General features: G+C 44.5%; 1 protein-coding gene across 1 annotated transcript; it reads right to left on the reverse strand.

Moving 5' to 3' along the window:
- Window positions 1–1,886: 1,886 nt before the first annotated feature.
- Window positions 1,887–16,570, reverse strand: LOC144101687 (uncharacterized). The gene is made up of 10 exons (XM_077634821.1): window positions 16,415–16,570; window positions 13,108–13,154; window positions 11,840–11,878; window positions 11,080–11,115; window positions 10,532–10,625; window positions 7,934–8,073; window positions 6,592–6,639; window positions 5,714–5,749; window positions 4,150–4,306; window positions 1,887–2,108 (listed from the first exon to the last, which is right to left on the reverse strand). Exons 1-10 carry the CDS (start codon window positions 16,473–16,475, stop codon window positions 2,101–2,103), a joined length of 666 nt encoding a protein of 221 aa, XP_077490947.1. The 5' UTR covers window positions 16,476–16,570; the 3' UTR covers window positions 1,887–2,100.
- Between the last annotated feature and the right edge of the window lie 6,445 nt (window positions 16,571–23,015).

The raw sequence follows: 23,015 nt of genomic DNA on the forward strand, positions 1-23,015 counted from the left end.
ACGACCTCTCTGATAAACAGCTGCGTATCCAGTTGAACGTGCGGCCTCCGATCTCAGCAGCTTCTATTGCGTCCGAAATGGCCTGATGCATTACGTTGTCGTACGCACCCTTGATATCCAAAAACAATGTCACGGTCAATCTTTTCAAACTTTTTCGTTGTTGCATCGACGTTACAAGGTCAACCACATTGTCGATAGAAGAGCGGCCCCGTCGGAACCCAGACATGAAGGTTGGATAAATCTGATGTCGCTCCATGTACCATTCCACGCGTGTGAGTAGCATTCTTTCCATGACTTTGACGACGCAGCTGGCGAGTGCAATTGGACGGTATGATGAATGGTCGAGCGGTGATTTCCCCGGCTTAAGAAGTGGAACCAGACGATTGGTCTTCCAATCATGAGAAACTATGCCAGCAGTCCATGACTTGTTATAAGTGTTCAAAAGAGCCCGTCGAGCTTCTCGGCCAAGGTTGGCAAGTTCGGAGTACGACACACCATCGGGCCCTGGTGATGATGACCTTCTACAACAAGCCAGCGCAGCATCAAGTTCTTCCATGGAGAATAGTGCATCCATCCGAGAATCCCGCGAGGGTGGAACATTGTTGCAGTGCAGCGTTGCGCCTGGATTGGGAGGGCCTGTTATTCTTGCGCAGAAATCTTCGGCTACCTCAACCACACTGCGCCTTTGGTGGAGCGCTACGGATTGGAACGGGTAGCGCTGTTGAGGGTACGTGCGAAGACCCCGAATTACACTCCAAACGCGTGACAAAGGCTTCCGTGGATCAAGTGTTTGGCAAAATGTCCTCCACCGTTGTGTTTGCAGTGCCTGAATTCTGCGCTGAATCATTTCTGGATGCGCCTAGCATCTCTTATGTCTAGGCGCGACTTTGTGCGTCGGTATCTGCGCTCTGCCCTGCGCCGTTCTGATCGCAGTCGCTGCGATTCGATGTCAAAATCGGCGTAGTTAGCGACAGGGAATGAAGAAGAAAGAAGAAAGAAGGAAGAATGTTGCTGAAAAAACTCAGGTATTGTGTTTTGCTTGTAGAATGCCAATTTTTATCTTTCTTTCGTTTTAAAGGTTGTCTTATTTGATTTCGAGTGTTCGGCTACATTACTTGACCATTTTGAGGATTTATATGCCTGAGAAAAATTGTTTTCTTGATTTCTTGCTTATTTCCAATGAGCACGGTAAATAGAAACTTTTAATAAAGCTTTATTAACTTCCTGTCAAGTAGTAATAATTGAATATCTGTCTTAAAAATTTTTCATTCCGTGATATGGTTACAACTGCATTTACTACTACTAATACCATCAGCAGATTCAAAATTTAGTGAAATTGTAACCTACGTGGAAAAAAATTTCTTCACACACAGGTAAGAGCTTTGGTTCGAAATGCATTTACTACAAATAGGTAGTGTGGGGTTTTTACAATTAAGAGAAATTGTTAGTTAGCTGCACCAAATTTCACCGTGAACTCAAGTAAGAGAGTGTAGCTGTTATGCGATCAAAGTTTTTGAATCATAACTCTAATCGGGACAGCGTCGTGTCCCGCCTGTACCTTCTTTGTGTCGTGCTGCGTTGTTCCTGCCGCAAGATATTATACCTCTTGCGTTTTAAATATTTACTTTTCCTGGCACGTTAAAATAGCTCAATAATTTGTGGTAACTTTCTATTGACAGGAGTATATAAGAAGAATAATTTTCTGCCAAATTTGAACAAAAAAGGTTCATGAAATTTAAAAGTTCATGCGTGGTTACAGAATGAATAAGAAGGTGAAAAGTTTTTTCAGAAGGTTAAAAACCACCTTTACGACGGCATTATCTACTGCGCACTACGAGGAGGCGCTAAGGAAATGGCAATGTGAAATATAAAGACACAAGACAATATGATTGGTTGCGTGCAATATATGTATTTTTGGAAGCATTCATTTGTGCTGAATTTTGTGCAGGAGCTCCGTTTAGAATGCAGCAGAAAGATGAACGCTTCTTGGTGCGAAATATGAAGTTCCTCTGATGCCAACACCTTTTCCATTAGCACTGGTCAGTGTAGGTATTCATTTTTTTTTCAGCTGCTAGCATCAGTTCATCTTTGACAGTCCTATTAGGAACCTAGAAAAGGGAAAAAAAGTTTCCAGAAAGTTCATGATTTTGCTACACGTGAGAGAAACAAAGGTTGTTTAGTGTTTGAAAAAGGGAAGCAAAGAAAAATACACATGTTTTGCCCATATTCGCGCTCGTGCTCATGAAGGTTTCTTTCCTTTCTAGAAGCACGTTCTATTCGAAGAATAAAAAATGAAGTGTAAACACCACTCCTCCCCGCCATCAACCCCTACCTTAACTGATGTGCATCTAATAAAAACCTGTCAACAGTGCAGTTGGGGCTAATCTGTCTCTAACATTTTGACCCATCACTTGCCCAAACACCGCCGAACACAAGAACCGCTTATAGAAATGGGTCTCGAATTCCTGTTTACCAGCTGTACTAAAAGGAATAATGAGTATAAAAAAAGATTACTTCCGCCGTCAAATAAAGGTGGCAGTCTTATGTGGTAGAAGATGATGGGGATGGTGAATATTTATAGCGCAGGGGAACCTGTGGCCAAGCTGCACAATGGCACAAGGTTCTTTCGCCTACTGAAGGCGGGGATCAAAGACCCAATTCTCAAGCATTTCATCCTAAAGAAGCCGAGCACGAGGCTAGGGGAAAGTGTGCACCCACTGTGTCTCTGGAGAGCACTCGGCGGCACGGGGTATTTAACCTTGCGGCTCGAATATAGAGGCGAACGCTCTAAACACTAGGATATCGTTGCGATCTGGTTGTAAAAGATTGGTTTCACACCCCTTGTTCATGAACCGACAGGAACAGCGCTAATATTGACTTCGTATCTCACGGTCGTTTGACTGTCAGCTATTGTACTGGAACGTGATCCGCTATGAGAACAATGGGGTGCGGACTTCTAACATCATATTAAAGCATTTTTGTAAACCCTCAGTATCATTAGTTAGTATCTTCAGGCGAGAAGTGCGACATAAATGACGGCAATATAAACAAGAAATATCTGTTTCGTGCTTATATGTGTCGTCAAGGTGCCGGAGGCTCAGAATGTATAGTGACATTACTGCAGTATTTCGACCACTTCCTTCTATTCGATGATTTCTGACACTGCTTACAGAACCACAGAACTGTGGATAAGATAGTCCTATTGGTCGTCTAGGTAGGATATTCGTTACCGCTGCTCTTCCCCTGCTCCTTACGCATGCCACATGCTCCATCATTTTCTCTCCGCCTTGTCCTCTAAGATAGCTGCTCTAATGCCTGCGGAAAGTGAGATGCCCATGCCACGTCATGTTGTTTGCTAATGCTGAAAACAGAAAACTCCCGCGTATTCCGCTCATCTCAAGGGCGTAAAATTTACAAGAAAAGTTGTAGCCCTTCACATTGCATGCCGCTCCTGAGTGCAGCCACTGAAGGCCGACATAGGCGAGAAAAAAGATTGGGTAAAGTTCTTGGTTTACGCACGTGCAGAAAGAGGGAACTCCTGATGGTATTTAAATATTGGCAGAACTGCAAGACGCACTTCTCTTTGTTGTGTCTAACATTCACGCAGTTGTCAATGGAGGGCGCATTCTCATCTACAAGCAGTTTGTAGGTGTATGTCTACTGCAGGTGAAAACTAAATCCATTCAACTGCCCACAGCCTAAACCTAATGTGTAGTCGTCGATCCTCGGCTGTAGCTCTCGCATTCTACATCAGCTTTCGGCATTATGTGGAGGCGCAAGTATTTGGTTACGGTACAGTGCGACTCCAACGGCGTAGCCATTTTGATGAAAAATGTCCACTACGTAACATACTCACAAAAACGCCTCCTGATTAGGGCAGATTTCTGCTTTACCAATATACAAATTCACCCATTGAGTGTGAAATGAGCGTTCCCTTCTAACTGTTGAGTCCCTGCCGTTAAGCGAAAGTGCTGTTGAAGCGGACGCCTTTTCAGCCGTAGACTGCGCTTTTTTTTCTCTGTCCCCACTGGACACGCGTGTACATTCTTCAATGCTACGCCACATGTTCGTAAAGTGATAGCAATTTCACACTGTTTCTCTCAGCTGGCATATGCACGGAGCGCTTGTAGACCAAAGGTTGCGTATTACAATTTGCAGCCACGTTGATGCTTGCGGAGAGGCCACCCAGCGTCAGCTTCAGCACCACGTTTGCGTTCGCTGCGGAATGGAGGAGGTCAGCCAGGATGCAGGCCAGACCATTGATGAGGCTGCCGGGATCCGAGCCCAGGAGGGCGTTCAGCAGGCACTGCGGGGGCCGGACGTTTCACTTTTAGCGGTTAACTGGACACGACAGAATAACCGTCGTATGCTGCCACACATGTGAACAGGTTTTCCACTCCCGCTGCATTGGAAATTTGACTCATGAGCGCTAAATGGAAGCTTCGCAGATTATTCATAACTACGTAGACAGATCAAGGGGCTGAAATGTAAAATAGATGGACTGAATGTCAGAATAGTTCCCAATCTGTCTTTAGGGAACTGATGCATGGATTGATGATGTACCGTCTGCTTAGAAACGAGGTGCAGGTAGATGCCATGAAGTTTTTCGAAACTCCTCCTTTTTATTTTCTATACGCTGCTTGCATTTGTTACTGGTAACGGAGTCGTAGACATTGTATTAACTTGCTGTAGAATATGTCCCGCGCTACGTGTAGCATTAAGCTTGCCCTTCACGCAATGTCTTCTGCGAACGTTTGCGGCGTAATGATTATGTTTGGTTTTACCAGATTTAAGCCCCCAATAGGCCTTATATTATGAGAGATGCCGTAGTGCAGGGCTCCGCATAATTGTCGCCACCAGGGGTTCCTTATGTGCGCTCACATGGCACGGTACACGGGCCTCAAGCATTTCACCTCCACCAAAGCGTGACCTCCGCAGCAGTGATCAAACCCGCGTCTGTTTGAACAGCAGCGATGAAGCATAAGCACTAAGCCAGAGCGGCGGCTTTTTATGGCGCGATGACGAGTAGGCCAAGGCAAGGGGGGAAAGGGCGGAAGCCCATCCTGCCTGGGCATGCTTTGGGCCAGGCGCTGACTGTATGCGAGACAACGTTCAGTATTAGTTTTCTTACATTTTTTAACGTTAGCACTGAGAAGACGGTGGCAAACTATTGATTTGAATGCAAATGAGCACAACAACATGACGGAAGACTAGAATCATGACTAGACCTTGTTTACGCCTGGTATACAAGTTGCGGCAATCTCTTCTATGTTTTACAAAAAGAGCTAGTCTGAAAGTCTGATATGTCATCCTACAACACTAACATAGCTTACAAGTACTCATCTCAAAACTTTTTGTAAGCCTGCTTCTGCCTATGGCGCAGCGCTCCATGGTATCGCGTGCCTCAGAGCCCATTGTGCTGCTTTGTTGAGTAAAAGTGCTGAACACATAAGCAATTTCTGCGTAAATATGTAAGTCCACGCCATTTAAAATGTTACACTTCGACGCTAAATATCCTCTGTGAATACCCTTGTTTTATTATGTGAACAAAAAAATGAGTCAAATGTGCTATTTTAAGAGCAAGGGGCATCTGCGCATGCGTTACCATCTGATCAGGCATGTGGCAGAGTGTGTAGAAATGTTTTCGTTTAATACTATGCTCAGGAGGCAAATAAGTTGTTGCCGTCAGTATTTGTTATTCTAGGAGTCTTACCGCAATGGCCTTGACGAGGTTCACAAGAAGTTCATCCTGAAAAAGAAAAACGCAGAAGAAAAATTGTGACCTCCTTATGTGGAAGCTTAACACCGATGCAATGAGGAGGTATTGCGAATCAAGGCTGATGATTTGGAACATTTATACATTTAAACTTACCAGCGGAAGCAGAACAACGCTACTGGGGAATATTGATTGCTTCGATTGATTTTTTCCGCGTGTTTTGATATTTACTCATCAAACTCCACTACATGTGCATCACCATGTCGAGTTCAGTTCTTTAACAAAGAATATGTCATTATTTACATGATGCAGCTTTCTTTCCCGTGAGCGTTATCAAAGCCTCACGTAATAAGAAATAGCCTGAAAAAAAATGAGTTTTACTTTAAGTTGTGAATAAGCAAATGATATTCACGCTTACAGTAGTCTGCGTTTCTAACGTAAACTAACCAAGCGCTTATAAAAATTTAGCCCGCTATTCCTCCGCAATGCTAGCCTAAATGTTGACATATAGCTTTGTTCGGGCTGTAAGACTACTGGTCATACCTTGCTACTTTTTCAAAGGGAAGAGAAAAGAAAAACCAAGTTCTTTATTCTGCTTACCAAAAACTTCAGTTTTACATAGGGCCTTTTGTGGTCACGGCCGAACACTTTACATTTCACGACTATGCTTGTGTGTGTACATGCTATTTGTACATGTGTACATGCTACATGCTGTTACTTGCGCCGCAGTTCTCATTGGCTAGGCTTTCTGAATTTCCTAACCACATGAGCGAAGGGGAAGCGAAGGAGCAACAGAACTACATCTAAATGTGCCATTTTATCTGCCTGTTTTACTCCATGTGTTCACTATTTCAGATGGTAAGTTTTTGACTTACCGTGGCGAGGTCACCGTTTTTGCACACGAGCAATGTGTCGTCCAGGCACTAGAAAGCAATGATAGGACAAATTAAGTCTAGACCTGATGACGATAAGGGCAGCTAGTGAACTCTACTGGGATTAATCTTTCAGCAATTTGTATTTCCTGGCAGCACATGGTAATATGAACGGCCTTGGCCCGTGCACAAGAGTTTATTTTAGAGCTTTTAAGTAGGGCAGTAAACGCATCCCTCAATCTCTGCATCGTTTAAGGATCAGCACTATTCTCCTTTACCTCTACGTGCTTATGATGCTTCAGTAATGCGTGAAGCGCCTCAGGTCACTGCTCAAAACCAAGATCTTCGGATGGCGACTTGCAATAAAAATTATACATCGAAGAATCCACTTAATTAGACTACAAGCCCATGATACGTTTCATACATGCATACGTGCGTACGGAGGAAAGAAAAAGAAAGAAAGGGCGCTATTTATATTGAACCGGACTTTATATGGTGGCAAAGAGGTTGGAAGGCCGAACGTTATTTTTTTCTAGCTCCTGTAGCCGACCAAGGCTCACGTGACGTTATTCAAAGGCCCTAACCCCAAGCTTACAAACATACGGCCACTGCCAAGAATATATTGCTCAAAGAGCTTGCCAGCATCCCTGGAAACGTCATTTGCAGCCGTGCGAATGTGCGTTTCGTCCACGTTCGAGATTTGTAAAGATAACAAAGAAAAGAGCCATGCTGCATGGCCCCAAACAAAACCCAATAAACTGTATATTTTCAGCAAAGGCTCTAAGCGCGCTTCCTCAAAACAACAGCGTGAAAGGGGTTTGTTTCTGCGGGCGCTTCTAAAATAATGGTTTGGCGGGCCATTCGGGGGTTCAAAATGGCAGTGAATTACTGGTATTTCGTGACTTAGATTGCACAAACAGATGCGTTTTCCAGGATTCGGCTATAGGCGAGTAGTGTGTACGCAATAAAGCGAGCGTACTGCCGTCTTGACTGCTGCAAACTATCTTCGCGAGTTGATGAACTCCACAACATCACTCTGGTCACTATTGCACAATGGCTTGTTTCCTTTTTTGTTGTTGCAGGGGCAAGCGAACTGGCGACCACGAGGTTTTACGGATGCGCAGATAAGAATCACTGACAAGGTAATCTTTCTCGTGAGAATGCATCCGTAGTGCGGTGTGAGCCATTCCGCACGTCGGCTGCGAAATCAGTTGACTCGGTTGGATGTGTATCTGCCGACGCTGAGGCGCTGGCTCTGATCATGCGGCCTTCAGGTTATCGGCGTGACGACCCAGTTAACAACTGTCGGCGTAAAAACACACATGGGAAAGGCGCTAGCGCTCACCTGTTCGAGGTTGAGGTTTCCGGGCAGTTTGATAGATATCGGTTGAGAGCAAGTGTTGCTTCCGGAGAGAATGGTTGTGCATCCGGGCACATTTGCCACCACACACAGTGGCTTAATCAGATTCGTAAGAGTTCTGACATCTGCAATGAAATAGCACGGTAAATGAATCAGGCGCGTTGTTATGTTTGAGGCACGTCTTCTAGACACAACAGAAATAAATCATAATTAATGAATTCCTTTGAGAATAGCCGACGTATGAGTTACTGTTTCTAGTCTAAAGCGACAAAATATGCTGGTCAGCGTACACGCAGACTCATTGAAGCCACCAGCTGTTGAAACCATCAGCGGTGAAGTCGATAGGCACTAGCAAGAAGTGCTGCTTCTTCCATTGCATTAATAGCAAAGGCGCAGGCTGAGCCCAAATCTCGCAGTCTGATACATTGCCATCGTTTCGGCGAGGCTCTAGTAGAATTTGTGCCATACTCATAATTCTTAGGCAGTCTCTGTACATTTCATAGAACCGCAGTCATGCACAGCCGGTCACCAAGAATCAGGTAAGATCTCCAGATATGCGCATGGAAAACATGAGCAGGCAAAAAAAGTGTCACAATATTGCGACTGATTTGGTTGGTTTGTGCCGATGAATTTAAGGTGCCTTTGTAAACGTTTATCACAAATGTAGCTATCTTCTTTTATATTTTCTATCTAGTTTTGGTTGCAAGGTCTTTTCTAATTGTTTCGTACGGTGCTCCTGCAAATTGTGGCTCCGTGTTTCCAGCGCAGCAACTTCATATGCTTAGCTTGGGGATAACTAGTCAGCATAAGCAGCGGCCATGTCCATATTTAATTTGCCTACTGCCAGTTGCCGAAGAATTTCAGCAAACCTCCTAACTTCATCCATCTACAACAACTTCTGCAAACTCTTCTATCGAGCTGCCAGAATAAGTGACCGGAGTTTACGTGCTATATTTACTCCGCAGTGTACAAAGTAAGACGCAGTAGAGGGCCGGTGATAAATTTCCGCAGTCTGGGGTTTGTTAATGTGCCGTGAAATCAGAGTGCAAGGTTCTTTTCTTATCTGCACTCCATCAAAATAGTGATTGCGCGGTGGATCAAGCCCACGAAAACCGGCCCAGTAGATTAACGCCAAAGATATTGAGCCTACAGGGATTTTCTCAACAACCTAGAAGACAACCGGTTTGCTGATCTGCCAAATGAATTTCGTGGCCTAGTCTATCTCCTCCTTTCACTTAAGATATAGCCAAGTCTTGTGGTTTCTTTCATTTCTTATGCTTCATCCATTTGAGACCGGGCATTTTGTGACAAGAATATCAAGTTGGCCCTATCACCTTGGTTTGATTTCGTTATGGATATTTGCATAACACGTAGCTCTGTCCGAATGCTTATTTCATTCTTTAATCAACGACAAGGTTGTGGTTCAATGAAGTATTTGTCACAGGATACCGTGTTTCTATATATTAGTTAAAGGAACCTCGGTAGGCTATTTTTTAAACTCAAGTGATGCATAAGGACCTCACTGCAACCTCTTTCTCTTTGTTTAATTCTGAGAGTAGGCATCCGGTGCATAGCCGAGGCTCGCACAAAGCTGGCGTGATCAGTGATCATCTAAAGATGTCCTGCAATGGACTGAGAGTGCCTGAAGGCAAGCGTCAGTCACTATGCTTCGTTATCAACTGTTGCAACAAACGTTTGACTCGAATTGAAATACAGTATTTCTGCGGAGACTTCACACTAAGAACGCTGCATCTGAAGCAACCCCCGATGAAGAAAGGGCCTGCAGGTTGTGGGGCGTTTATGCCTCCCTGTATACTGTCCAAAGGTCTTCGATCGCGCCAGTTCCAAACCTTTCCCTGTTAGATGTCAACCTGAACTTGAACCATATATAGAAAATTAACCGTCGGTGCGTGAAAGCCGTGCAATAGCAGTGGACACTTGTTTCTGCATCTACTAATCGCGTTCCAACCAAGAATTTTTTGAGGGGCAGATATGAACGTTACACCTAAGAATTAGATCCAGAGTTTTGTACAAGCTTCTTCGCTGTACGAGAGCTAGATGTAAAACGTTAATTGTAAGTTACTACATATTCGATAAATTTGTATTCTAGAAAATTGCCCGTTACCAGTAGTTTCTGCTTTCGGAACTTAATTTTGCTTCTTTGACGAACACTGGAGGGAACAAAGCTCTTTTATTTTATGTTACCACTTGTATTTATCAAAGAAGCCAGTTTGCTGAACAAAAATGTTGTGATTTTCAAGTAAATGAGGAGGTCTTTGATTAAGTTTTAACAAGACCGCTGTGCAGAACGACGAAGAGAGAAAGTGCTGAATCAAATCGTTGTCTTTTCTACCATGATTTTTAGGGTTACCAACAAGGGCAGAAGAGTTCCCAGGTTACTGCAAGTGTAAAGCATGCACGACTCTTGCACACGCCCAGCCACTACTTATGCCTTAGAGCAAGTCGACATAAAAAACAGCTTCAAGTATATAGTGCGCACTGAGATCCGCTGTAAACACCGTGATGTTCCTACAGTCTCGATGTAACGCATCAACCGAGTAGAACGAGTTGCCTTTCACTCACCCACGCCGAGTAGGCTAAACACGAGTTTGATGATGTCGAGGAAAGCAGACACGGCGCCCACAGCGTTAATGTTCGTCAGCTCTGTGATCAGGCACTGAAATGGGGAAATAGAAGCGTTAGAAGGGAAAATGTACGCCACGGCAAAAATAAAGTTATAAAATACTGAGCTGTCACGGCATCGTTTGTGAACAACTTTTGATAGCTTTTTTCTTCAATCAACAGTAATTTAATTCATCTTTATTTGTAACGACCCACAGATGCAGCAGCATGGTTTACGCGCGTCGCTGAAAACAAAGAGTGTGCCACTATCGGCGCACTGCGCAAATAATAGATAGGAATAGCTTCACTGCATTCCCTACCCCGCGTGCAAACGCCGAAAGCCTGGACAGAAACGCGCATTCGTTAATCCCAGCGAGATAACGTGGAGTTATGGCATTGCAAAGGTTTAGGTAATTAGCAATAACAAACTCGCAGACCCCGGAAAGCTGTTTTCAGCGCGTTATCGAGATGATAAAAAATCGTCATATGACAGTTTTCTGCATACTCACCTGAATTAGTTTTTCCAGGAAACCGAGTACATCCTCCTACGCAACCAAGAAAATATAGGAAGAAAACATTCACATATTAGGTTCGCGATAAAACGCCGCTGCTTAAATATTTACCGCAGAAGAGTTACCCTGAAGCCAGCCATTGTTGAATGGTAAGGGCCCAAAGGCACAGATTAAGCGAGCATAGAAGGCTTTACAGAAAGAACTCGATGCTTTTATCGCAGTGACTGCAGCGATTTTAGTAGGTCGGCCAATCTTTTTTTTTTAGTTTATTCAACCATTCTTTTCTTTCAATCATCATTACATATCCACTCTGTTCGATCAAGCAATGAACATCTATAAAAAATACTGGCTTTAATTGCTGTTAGCATCCTTTTGCGACTGCCCTATATTCTTTTTATCTAAGCTTTTTTGCAGTTTGTTTTTCCTTTAACCATTTCTAATTGTTTTCCCAAATGTAGTCATGCAAAATAAAGCAGACAGTCTTGTAAACCACTGGTATTTTTTTCTATGTGCTCGGTTTCTCAACGTGCGACAAATGCAGTTGTTTTGCTGAAAAAAAGAAGAACATTTGCTTTGTTTTTTATCTGCACCACTCACAGAAAGTTGCCCTTAGAATAAATGGCATCTGTAATGGGCCTCAGAAGCTGATAACAACACCTACAAGAAGGGCTTTCTTTTGCTCGGCTTACTCATTCCGGTGATTCTCATCTCGCAGCTACGTCAAAGCTCGATATTTATGCGAGAAAGGGAAGCTTACCACAGTTGCGGTGCACAGGTCCACAGAAGTGCCGAGGCACTGCAAGCAAAAAAAAATTATTTTCGCGATTAGCAGGCTTATGGGGGGTCCTGATTCTAATGTCTCAAAGAAGCCTAAGTTCTGCTAATGTGAAGAAACGCGAAACATGGTAAATGGTGAAGTCTTCCGTCGTCTTTCTAAGAAAATTCTCTGCTCTGCTCCAGGACAGCAATACACGCGTACGGTGCTTGACATACCTGATTTTTAAGTCAGCTCTCATTTCTCATTCACTTCATACCGCCTCTACAATTTCCCCCAAAGCTTAGTAGCCAACCAATACCTTCCACAGGTTAATCTTCCAGCGTGTTTGATTCTCCCTCCCTCTCTCCCTATCTTCTCGTCATTGCAATTCAGAAGGCTCTCAGTGTGCGGTAGCAATTATAAATCGTACGAATTCTCATCCCTGAGTTGGTGCTTCATTCGTATATTTTTATTGTCTGCATAAGCCGGCAATTAAGCCGAGGTACCTCTGTCCCCACTTTTGCACGGCATGCTTTTTTGCGCCACCGTGCTTGAACTGGTAACCACTACTCAGGAAGCTGAAGGAATCCAGTTAAAAAAAAAATCTATGTATGTCATGACGTGATAGGGGTGGAAATGACATCGCTAAACATAAAGCCGGGGCACGCATTACAAAGAGACAAAGACAGTGCAAAACAAAGATTTAAGCTTTATATTCTTAATTTACTGTGAACGGAGAGTTTACATTTCTTTTGCCGTTCACTACCTTGCCATCTGGAAATGCGGCCAAGTAATTCGTCGTGTTCATGGGCGTCTCTTCAACCTGCACCCATACGTCAGTGTTTTCTTTAAAGCAAAAAATATAGAGGCTTCACTGGAACCGCAATAGCTTTAGGAAGAAGGAAAAATGAAAATAAGCTGGCCATGATGACTTTTTTATCACGCCTGTGGTCAATCAAGTTAGTGGCAGTTAATGCCCATTATTCGCGATTTGGCTAATCAAATTTGGGATCCTTGATCAGAAATAGTTGGAGATAGGAGCTTTGCTGCCACGAGGTCAGCTACGCATGACGAACTGCTAAAGGGATAATAGGTTGCAGGTATCATCTTGGAGAAAATATCTGCGGAATGACTTCCAAAACAGCGCCCAATACCGGAGATGCTGACGGAACGCGTACGCAGGCCAGCATAATATTCCAGTTTCTATTCTTCAGGGTTAGGACGCAACATTAGAGCAATTGAAACCTTATTGGTGCCGTTGTACCTACCGTTCCAAGGTCCAAGATGCCCGGCAGAGTTGCATCGAGGCAACCGGCTGAAAAGCAACAGGGACATGAATTACATGATAGTCATGTTGCCAAAGAGCTACTACAAGAAAAAAACAATAGACGTGGTTACTGGAAGCCTCTTGGATTACAACATTGCGGGATCTTCTCGGATGCAGTAGAGAACAGGGTACTATTCTCTCTTCAAGGTGCCCTACAATATCTGTGGGACATAATAATAATAATAATTGGTTTTTTGGGGGGAAAGGAAAGGGCGCAGTATCTGTCTCATATATCATTGGACACCTGAACCGCGCCGTAAGGGAAGGGATAAAGGAGGAAGTGAAAGAAGAAAGGAATAATGAGGTCCCGTAGTGGAGGGCTCGGGAATAATTTCGACCACCTGGGGATCTTTAACGTGCACTGGCATCGCACAGCACACGGGCGCCTTAGCGTTTTTCCTCCATAAAAACGCAGCCGCCGCGGTCGGGTTCGAACCCGGGAACTCCGGATCAGTAGTCGAGCGCCCTTACCACCCTGTGGGACATGAACACGTTACAAATTTAAGAAGCGGTGCCAATAAGTGCTTTCGATGAAAACTTCTGGGCTAACACCTACTACTCCTGAATCACACAGTTTCATGATTTTTGGTGGGCACAGGTTTTCTGGTAAAAGGGCGTTTGCTTCTACGTTGACTAGTGGGACTCCTCTGCCATCTTTGACAGTCTTATCCTCCGCAGAAAGAAGGAGTACCGGAATTCTCCTAAGCGCTGCAAGCGTATCCAAGAATGTGAAATTTTTCATAATTAAAACAGCGCGAAACAGGCGACAGTACGAAATGCTAGGCGGAACCACGGCCGCGGAATTTTCTGCCTCGCATTCTGTGCATTCGTTCTGCATGTGCCCGTTGTATGCAGCAAGCTCAGAAGCTCAAGCTCTCGACGGCAATTATGTTGTGTTGTACTTCCTAGGGGGCCGGTGAAGTGGTTTTGTTATTTTAACCATCAAATCGGCTACTTCGCACAGGCTGTTTGCATCCTAGAATTTAAAAGGGTCTGTTTCCTTTGTTCTTTTTATTATTCACTCAGCAGACATGAGCATGCGTGCGTTTCATCAACGTGTGAAACTCAATACGAGTGCACGGTCTTATATGTTTGCTGCCCAGTGGTAAGTTGATTCAACTTTAAGATATCCTCTAAAATTTAATAGAAGTATCGCATGCGCGCAACACAACCTATTATTTCATTCAACAAATATAGAAGTTTTATGGTGCCGATTTTTCAAGCATGCAGGTCATGAAACGCCATCACGGAGAGCGGAATATATGCACCTTTCATTAGAGTGCTTGTATTATAATGGAGCATAAAGAAGCCATATGAAGCTTAATTGGTGTTAAAGGCACACACGCTTCGGCGGGAAAAGCGTTCTAGCAACTGATGTTTGTTCATCAATATTATGAGTGCATTCTCTGTGTACGTCTATTGCCCGATAGCTGCAGACGACAGTTGGGTGTAACGTGCCCTGATTCTGCTCTGCTTGCAACCCACATGAATCAATACATGAAGGCAGAAATTGCAAAGACCCCGAAACAGGGGTGGTCTGCGAACATACATAGTTTCTGAGCAGTTAGTCAACAAAGAAACGATAATCTACAGCCCAGCGTGCTGTTTGATGAGCAATGAACAGGCGATTTTTCACTCGCATGTGCCTTTGGATGAAATACTTTGAGGGGGCTTTCGCTCGCATAGTTTTTGGATACCTCCAAGATTACGTGCACATTTAACGGCTGCAAATAACTCACTGCAGGCTGCACATTCGCGGCATCGTCCAGAATGTATACGTGCGTGTGTGCGATCAGCAGAGTGTTGTACAGTCTGGTTACTTGGTGTAGTTTCTTTCGGAACTACGGAGCCTATTTCTACTTTAGGCGTGCGTTATAACGAGACGGAAACGCTCGCCCTGCAGCGGAGAACCTGTAGCTTTAGGTTAGGGGCGGGGTGTTGTCGTGTGTGGGGGGGGGGGGGGGGGGTCTGCATTCGCACCTTGCCGCCATGACGGCTGACTTGAATAGCGCACGCTGCTGATTGGTTGGAGAGCCGTATTGTATAAGTCTTGTACAAATGACGTCACTGCGCTCATTTCTTGCAGATGCTTTGAATGTGGGAGTTTTTCGCTATTTTAATCGGCAGCTTTTTCAGTACCGCAGTCACCCTCTTGGCCAGAAAGCAAAATCGGCTGTATTCCTGATGAACACACTTTCTTGCTTACTTCTATACTTCCATTTCGTATCCTTCTAATGTATGACTGAATATATGCGGAAATAGAAAAACACTGTAAGACGGCGGAAGCCATGACAATGTCACACTAGTCGAGTCTGACAAAGGACCCCCTTCCAGCAAATGGCGTCGACCAATTCTCATCACCCGGCTAGCGTGACAATGAAGGCACCGGCCCGACGATGCAGGGAGGGGACTAGTCTTGACTATAGAGAGAGAGGGCTATCCCCTTTCATCTTCCACTCCCTTTATTGTCATGCTAGCGGGCTGATGAGAATTGGCTGACGCCATTGGCTGGAGGGAGGCACTTTGGCAGGGAGACCTCGCTTCCTTCTTGGGTTGTATACGACTATAGCAGCATCCGTTTTTCTTTCCGAATTTATAGATGAAAACTATTACAGAAATAGTGACAGTAATACGGTGCTCTCAACGGGCAAGTAAAGGTTTGAGGGAGTGATGACAGATTGTCAGAGCCATGGTGCGCCTGCTCAAGTAATCTGGATGAAAAATTTGACATCACATACCGTGGTTGCATGAGGAACCTGGGCTAAAATAGCTCTTTTATAGGGAATGGCTCACGTTTCCGCCCCTGTGTACTCGTTGGTAGAAGCAATGTCATAAATTTTCAAAAAGCAAGCAACGCATGGTCATAACGCATGGCCGCTGGAAAACAGAGGGGAGAAAGTTAACAATAGGCAAGGCTTGTCTGATTTGAACAATAATTAATAATCCACTGAAGAGAAAATGAGCCCCGCACTCTCCACTTACAGCAGTGCAAATGATAGTACAGAAAGAAAAATATTCTAATCTCCGCATAAGAAGAACCAAAGGGCTCTTTGAGGTAGAACCTAAATACAGTAACCGAAGCGCGACGAGCCTCAGAGCATTCAAGATGGCGCTGTTTGCCAATACTGTAAGAGGATGTAGACAAGACGTTCAGCACGGCTGACAAAAACAATGACTGAGATGTACAGTGGCTCTGGGGGCAGCAGGACGGCAGTGAAGGCAGGTTAGCAGAAAAACAGCTGCCTTACGAGAGCCGGCTCCCAGGGCAGCTGGCATCAGCAGAGCCAAGACGAAGATAACAGCAGCCATGGCGGAAGATGAGTGTCGAACTGAGATGACTCCCTGAAACAGAGAATGTTGCAGTGGCTTCAGTGAGCTTTATGCCTTGTATATATATGCGGTTCGAGTGAGGATGTTTTCTTTTCAATTTTTTTATTTTCCCACAAGTCTTCTCGAGGCAATAAAATAGGAAAGCCTACTGAAGGACAAACGTGCCTTGTAGCACTGGGTGCGGACATCGGGGTCATGGTCTTGGGTATCCAACCCGCTAAGGGTGGAAAGTATGAAAGCCGGAATCAGCTTGCTAGCGTTAGCAGTAGTAGCAGACTTCCGGAGTGCCGGGCATGGCGAGGACATTTTCGAAACTCCTAAAACGGAAACGTTGCGGTAGCAATATGGTCAAGTTTGTCCTTCAGATCTGCACCCTTTAGAGCTCGAAATATCGCTACTTCCCGTGTTTGAGGGACACGTGTGCCTGCCCCATTCACTGCTACTTCACAAATAGCTTTTTTTTACACAGTGGAGGTCCAAAATCGTTCAGGCATAGTGCAAGTGTTATCATATTATTCGTTTTTTTACTTAATGATCAGCACAAGTCCTTCAGTCGCAGAGGTGAGCCGCACGCACCAACAAGGCGTGTGGCAGGGGCATTTGCTCGTCTCATCTATTATCGGCTTTGCAGTACAGAAAAAGGACGTCACGAGTGAAAAATATCCACAGCTGCACACGGGACCTGCTTAGATTTCCTGAATGCCAGGCCGAAGCGGATCCCGACATTGTTCTAGATTTTGTTCAAACCCACCAAGGACAACACTCTGCGACCACAGCTGCATTAACACCAGCTCGCGTGTTGAGATTAGCCCTCGTGCTCTCAGCGCGTAGTTTTTTGGGGCGATAAAAAACTCAAGCAACAAGGCACTACGCAGCTTGATAGCTGCTATCAGGCTCAAGGGCGGTTTTTGCAACCTTTATCACCACGCTTTCCTGTTTGCAATTATTGCTTGACATTTAACATCCACGGCCAGAAAATAGTCATATACAGCGGACTACTGACATGTGCATCAGGGATTTTATTTAGTATTTTGTTTTTACTTATAGATACTGCAATCCACAAAGGCATTTTAGCAGCGTGGAAACAGAACACATCAGAAGATAAACGCAGGCAAGAAATCAAAGCGAAAATAAGGTACATTGCTTAGATCAGAACACAAACAACGTCGTTAAGCAATAAAACATCCACAAAAAGAAAAAGGCACATTTGAGCTCTAGCAAAATTAACATAGATTAGAAGCAAATGACCACTAAGAAGGCTGAATAAGTTCGATATTAATTAAGTTATTCTATTCAATTACGGTCCTGACAAGAAGGGAATATATAAAAGAAGTATTTTTTTTCGGAATAGTTTCATTGTTAGTTTATGCACCTGCGTTGTAGCACATGTAGGGGCCGTATATAAAGAAGAAATATTAGAAAATAAAAAGTGGTAAAAGATTTGCATGAAATGATGTTGAGAAAATAAAGAGGTGTTAGTATTACGACGAAGTTGTACTTGATCAAACACAGAAGTTGTAAGGTTGTGTTGAAGATGACACGCTATAGAAGGACATTTCGACTTTGGTGGCGATGTTTATGTGGCGGCGGGATCAGCATTACATTGTGTCATCTTAAACATACTTGTAAGGCTATATTATTAACAGGTGATTTTATTTTTGTTCTATTCAGTGTAATAAAATCAGTTATGTGTACACAGATTCTAGTAGTTCTATTCTGGAAGTGATAATAATTGTTTACCTTGGGCACGTTATAAATGAGTATCCTCTTGGAATGACCATCAAAATTGCCCCTCTTGTTTTCAAGCCTTGTGTTCAATGAAAGAGCACTTCTTGTAAAAAATTCATTTTATTTTTTTGCGGAGAGAAAATTAGCGAGAGAACTGAAATTACCATGAAACATTTTACGTCAATGGAGCAAAGCCCCTGGCGTCACATTTTTTGGCTTCTGATACTTTCACCTTAAAGGGCACTACAGGGATATATCAAACTGAGCACGACAGATATAAAATTCCTCGGGAGCACTGCGGTCATATTTTCTACGGGAAAAGGTGGTTGCGTTGTTAGAAAAACAGCAAATAAAAGTCCCTAAACTCTTCTACATTGAAATCGCCTGCGTAAAATGAGCCACTGCGACATGACTTCTATTGCGCGTTTTTATTCCGACCAATCAGAAGTGCCACTGCAAAGATTGGGAGTGCGGCCGGAAACTGAAAATTCAAGGTCAACAGGTGACTGGTCACGGCGTCAACGTGCAAGTGTACACGCCTGCATCCCCCTTTCCCTTAATTTCGATGGGGCTTTCAACAGCATCGCGTGCCTCTGCGATTCGTTGTAACGGGTGCGTACTGTGGATAGCCATCACCGAAAGTTATAAATGGCGGCTTCGGACTGTAGAACAAACTTCTGATCGCGCTCGTGCTTCTGTGCACTGGCGACGATAAGGCAAGCGGGAAGCCTTGGGTGTTTTATGCAGTCGAGGGATCCTCGAAAGTATGCAGGCAGCAGTGGCACCCTAATGTATTTATTGAACACCGCATCTAAAAAATTCAACTGCCTTTCACATGAAACCGTGCACTGCGCTGTCGATTATCGCGTATTTGTTTACTAACTTCGCAGTAAGTATGACTGCAGACAATCCTTGTGGTTGACCGTGCTTTGAAAGTTGCGATTGGTACATTCGTCAATTCCTTCCGGTTGGTTGTAGGCAGCAACTAAACATGGTATACATTAAGCCCAGCTGCTGTCCACCGCCTGGCAGCTTCAGTGGTCAACAAGTAATGCACGCATAAACCTGACGAACACGTATAAGCAGGTTTAACATTTGCTCGCAGAAATCCCTTTGTGGAGCGCCGGCAGTTCGCGTAGTGCGTGCATGATGACCAGTGCTGAGACACGTTTTATTCATTGAGCCAGATGAGAGATCATAGTTCAAGCATGTAGTACTTTTTTTCATCATGTCTAAACTATATTCGTCTTTCCGCTGCGATGACAACATGGAACACCGCGCGCTTCTGTAGCGCCTCACACATTGACGAGGTGCATGAATGTGCATGTCTGTATGAGCGCGTACTAAGAGTAAGCATACACAAACAAGTGAAAAAATGAACGTGTATATCAAGCACACACAGGGTGAATGTTGCAGAAATCTTAGGTGGCAAAAACATTTATTTACGCAGCTTAGTTTTGGGACATTTAGGCTGGTGGGCACGGCTCTACTACACTCAAAAGTAAATGTTCCTACGGTCCGTGACTTCGGCAGCCAGGTCCATGGAGGTCTTCTGCCGGGCTAGGTCCTGAAGACGAAGCAGGGAATACCAATCCTCCCAGCTTATGAGGTGCTCCAGGTCCCGCGGGCGAGGATCCGCCGGGCATTGGAACTGAATGTGGGCAAGGGTGGCGATGGGGTTGTGCAGAAGCTGATAGAAGGGTCGATGAGGGTTGAATGGTAGCGCGACCTTAAATGAGGGGATGGGAGGGTTCCCGTCTGGAGGCGGCGTCGTAGGGATTGGTGGTAATTGTCAAGGGAGGGACGCGATGGAGTGTACAGCTGTCTAGGCTCGGCACGTCTGAGTCAGCTCACTAAACGCGTGCATGCGCTCCCGGGAGTATTCCCCCGCAGGAGCCGCCTGTGCCCGGGTGTACCAGACCTCGGGCTAAGCAGTCGGCGGCCTCATTACCGGGACTCGCCGAAGGCGCAGGCGCCCAGAGCAGCACGTGGCGGGGCGGGTTGGGATGAGGTCGGTATGTAAGTAGCAGGGACATGAACTCGCCCGCGAGCGTAGTTTAGTAGTGCAGTCTTCGAGCCTATGAGAATATAGCGGTCTTCCGTATGGCAATCGCAAGGGCGATGGCTGCCTTCTAATGAACTTCTGAGGAGGTTGTGGAGGGGAGGAGAAGAGTAACGAGAGACTGAAGGGTATGACAAACCATGGCTGCCGCCGCTTCCTCGCCCGAGCATGCAGCATACGTCTTGGAGCCACCATAATGGTGGAGCTGTTTTGCCCTGGCTCGGCGGCAGGGCTCGTGGTGCTGCCGATGGGTGTTTCTGGGAAGGGGTGTGAAGAGGATGTTGGAGTGGATAGAGTGCGATATAGAGAGCACTGTGGGGTCGCTAGCCGAGATGTGAATGCTGAGGGTGTTGAGAATGTGGCATCCGGTGGTACTCTTTGTTAATCGAATATAGTGGGTCTTTCTCTAGTCCTCCACATGCTCCCCGACGATATTATGAAGACACTGTGAAGTATTAAGAAGTAGGTGGAGGGCCGTCTTGAACGCGGTGTGAAGGTTCGCGTCTAAGGCCGGTGATCTAAGGTCGCGTCAAAGGTGGGTCGCGTCTAAGGTTCGCATCTAAGGTCGGTACGGGAGCGTGTATAGAAATCGGCTCAAGATAAAGGCACAATTGAGACGACATAGAACGGCTTTCAACTTGCCCCGTACTACTACACGAAGCCTGAGTGCACACTCAAGTGGTGAAAGCTTCAGCGCTTGCATTTGCGACTAATCTTCATTCCTTTTCAGCGTTTGTTTTGTGCTGTTTTAATTACGAGACCCTTCCTAATCACGGCTATACCAGCCGCGCTGCTTTCCCCGTATTTCGATAGTAATTCCTCATTAAGACGGCGGAATAGCTTGCTTAATACGTAACTGGTCGCCATGGCACGCATCAAGTATCGAGACCACTGGTACCTCAATTTCCTGGAATATTTTGGCGTATAAAAGCGCTGATTTCGGTACAAATTACATGATCGCATTCCTGACCCTACTTTATCATTATAGCCACACGTAGTAATCATGTTTGCTGTCTGTTTAGGTACTGGTCAATATCGGTGACTGCAATTAAGTGTTATACTCATACTTGTCGCCGTGGCTGCTCAGGGGTTATGGCGCTCGGCTGCTGACCCAAAAGATGCGAGTTCGATCCTGGCCGCGGCGGTCGAAGTTTGGCGTAGGTTATACTCTAGCGGCCCGTGTACTGTGCGATGACAGTGCACGATAAAGAACCCTAGCTGCTCGAAATTTCCCCATCCCTGCACTACGGTGTTCTTCATAGCCTGAGTCGCTTTGGGATGTTAAACCTCCATAAAATAGAGACCACGGCTGTTAAATTTGCATCTATCAAAAATGATGCTACAACTGTTTGGATATATGTATTTGATTTCTGTTCAATAGAGATTTAACACACGATTAGTGGGAAATAAAGAGGCCTACTAGGGCACAGAAACCACTAATTTTGAAAGTCTGTTTCTACACGAACAACGTAACGAAGTGGAGAAAGTTTCAACCTTCGATTAGTCGGAAATAAAGAGGCCTACTAGGGCACAGAAACCGCTAATTTTGAAAGTCTGTTTCTAAACGAACAAGGTAACGAAGTGGAGAAAGTTTCAACCTAACTTATACTACAGGCTCGGTTTTGCGATCAGGTGCGATTTATATCATTTTTTTCACAATTTACGTTCAGCAGCACAGAAATTAAAGAAGAAAGATAAAAATATTTAGGCTGACCGATTGGTATGATGCGGCGGAAATTATATTGTATTTTTCTTTCATTGGACTACTTATTCATTATTTGATTCTAGACCAGTTCTGATTGCATTGTCCTTCACTCAAATGATCTATTCCAGTTTAAATTCTAGCCCCGTTCCCCTGCTATTCCAATTCTGATTCTATTACACTAATGTTCCGCTCCAATTCAGATTATTTTCCTGCTCCATTTATATTTGCAATCGCATCTCTTGCAAGTCATTTGAAGTCATTTAATTTTTTAATGTGCCATTCTTTGTCCGTGCTCTCCGTCCTATCTACAAGTGGAGTGGGAGATTTCCCTGTGTCCGCTTGCCATGGTTGTCAGACAGAAACGAACCCACCGCCGGACAGTTTTGACTTTCACGGTGGTCATACTGCTACGCCATTAAAATTATGAATGAAATCAATCAGAATGCCAGTTCGTTTCAAACATGATTTAAGAGTTACTTTCACCTTGCGTTGACCAATGAGGATGAGCGTGAAGCGACCTTCTGTTCCGAGAAACGAATCGATGAAAATTTGCGTGCGCGCTCCAGCAATGCTAACTGTTCCCTCAGCGCGGGAAAATAGGGGATATAAGGCTGGTGTTCCAAAAAAGTTCGCGCCTATGATTGAAAACAATGCTATATCGGAGCCATATGAGCGCATGCTAACTGTTCCCTCAGCGCGGGAAAATATGGTATGTAAGGCTGGTGTTCCAAAAAAATTTGCGCCTATGATTAAAAACAATGCTTTATCGGAGCCATCATATATATATATATATATATATATATATATATATATATATATATATATATATATATATATAGCAGACAAGGTAAAGGAAATGACGGGCTCGTTTGACAAACATATTAATAAAGCCAACAGTCGCCGAAACCAAGATGCATAAGGGATTGTGTTTAATTTTTTTTAACTTGTAATGCCAATAAATAGGTTTAAAGAAAATTACTTATAAAGCAGCAGAAAAAACAACCATGTCGCCGGTGGGATCCGA

This window comes from Amblyomma americanum, chromosome 8, assembly GCF_052857255.1.
Source record: "Amblyomma americanum isolate KBUSLIRL-KWMA chromosome 8, ASM5285725v1, whole genome shotgun sequence".
Classification (NCBI taxonomy): domain Eukaryota; kingdom Metazoa; phylum Arthropoda; class Arachnida; order Ixodida; family Ixodidae; genus Amblyomma; species Amblyomma americanum.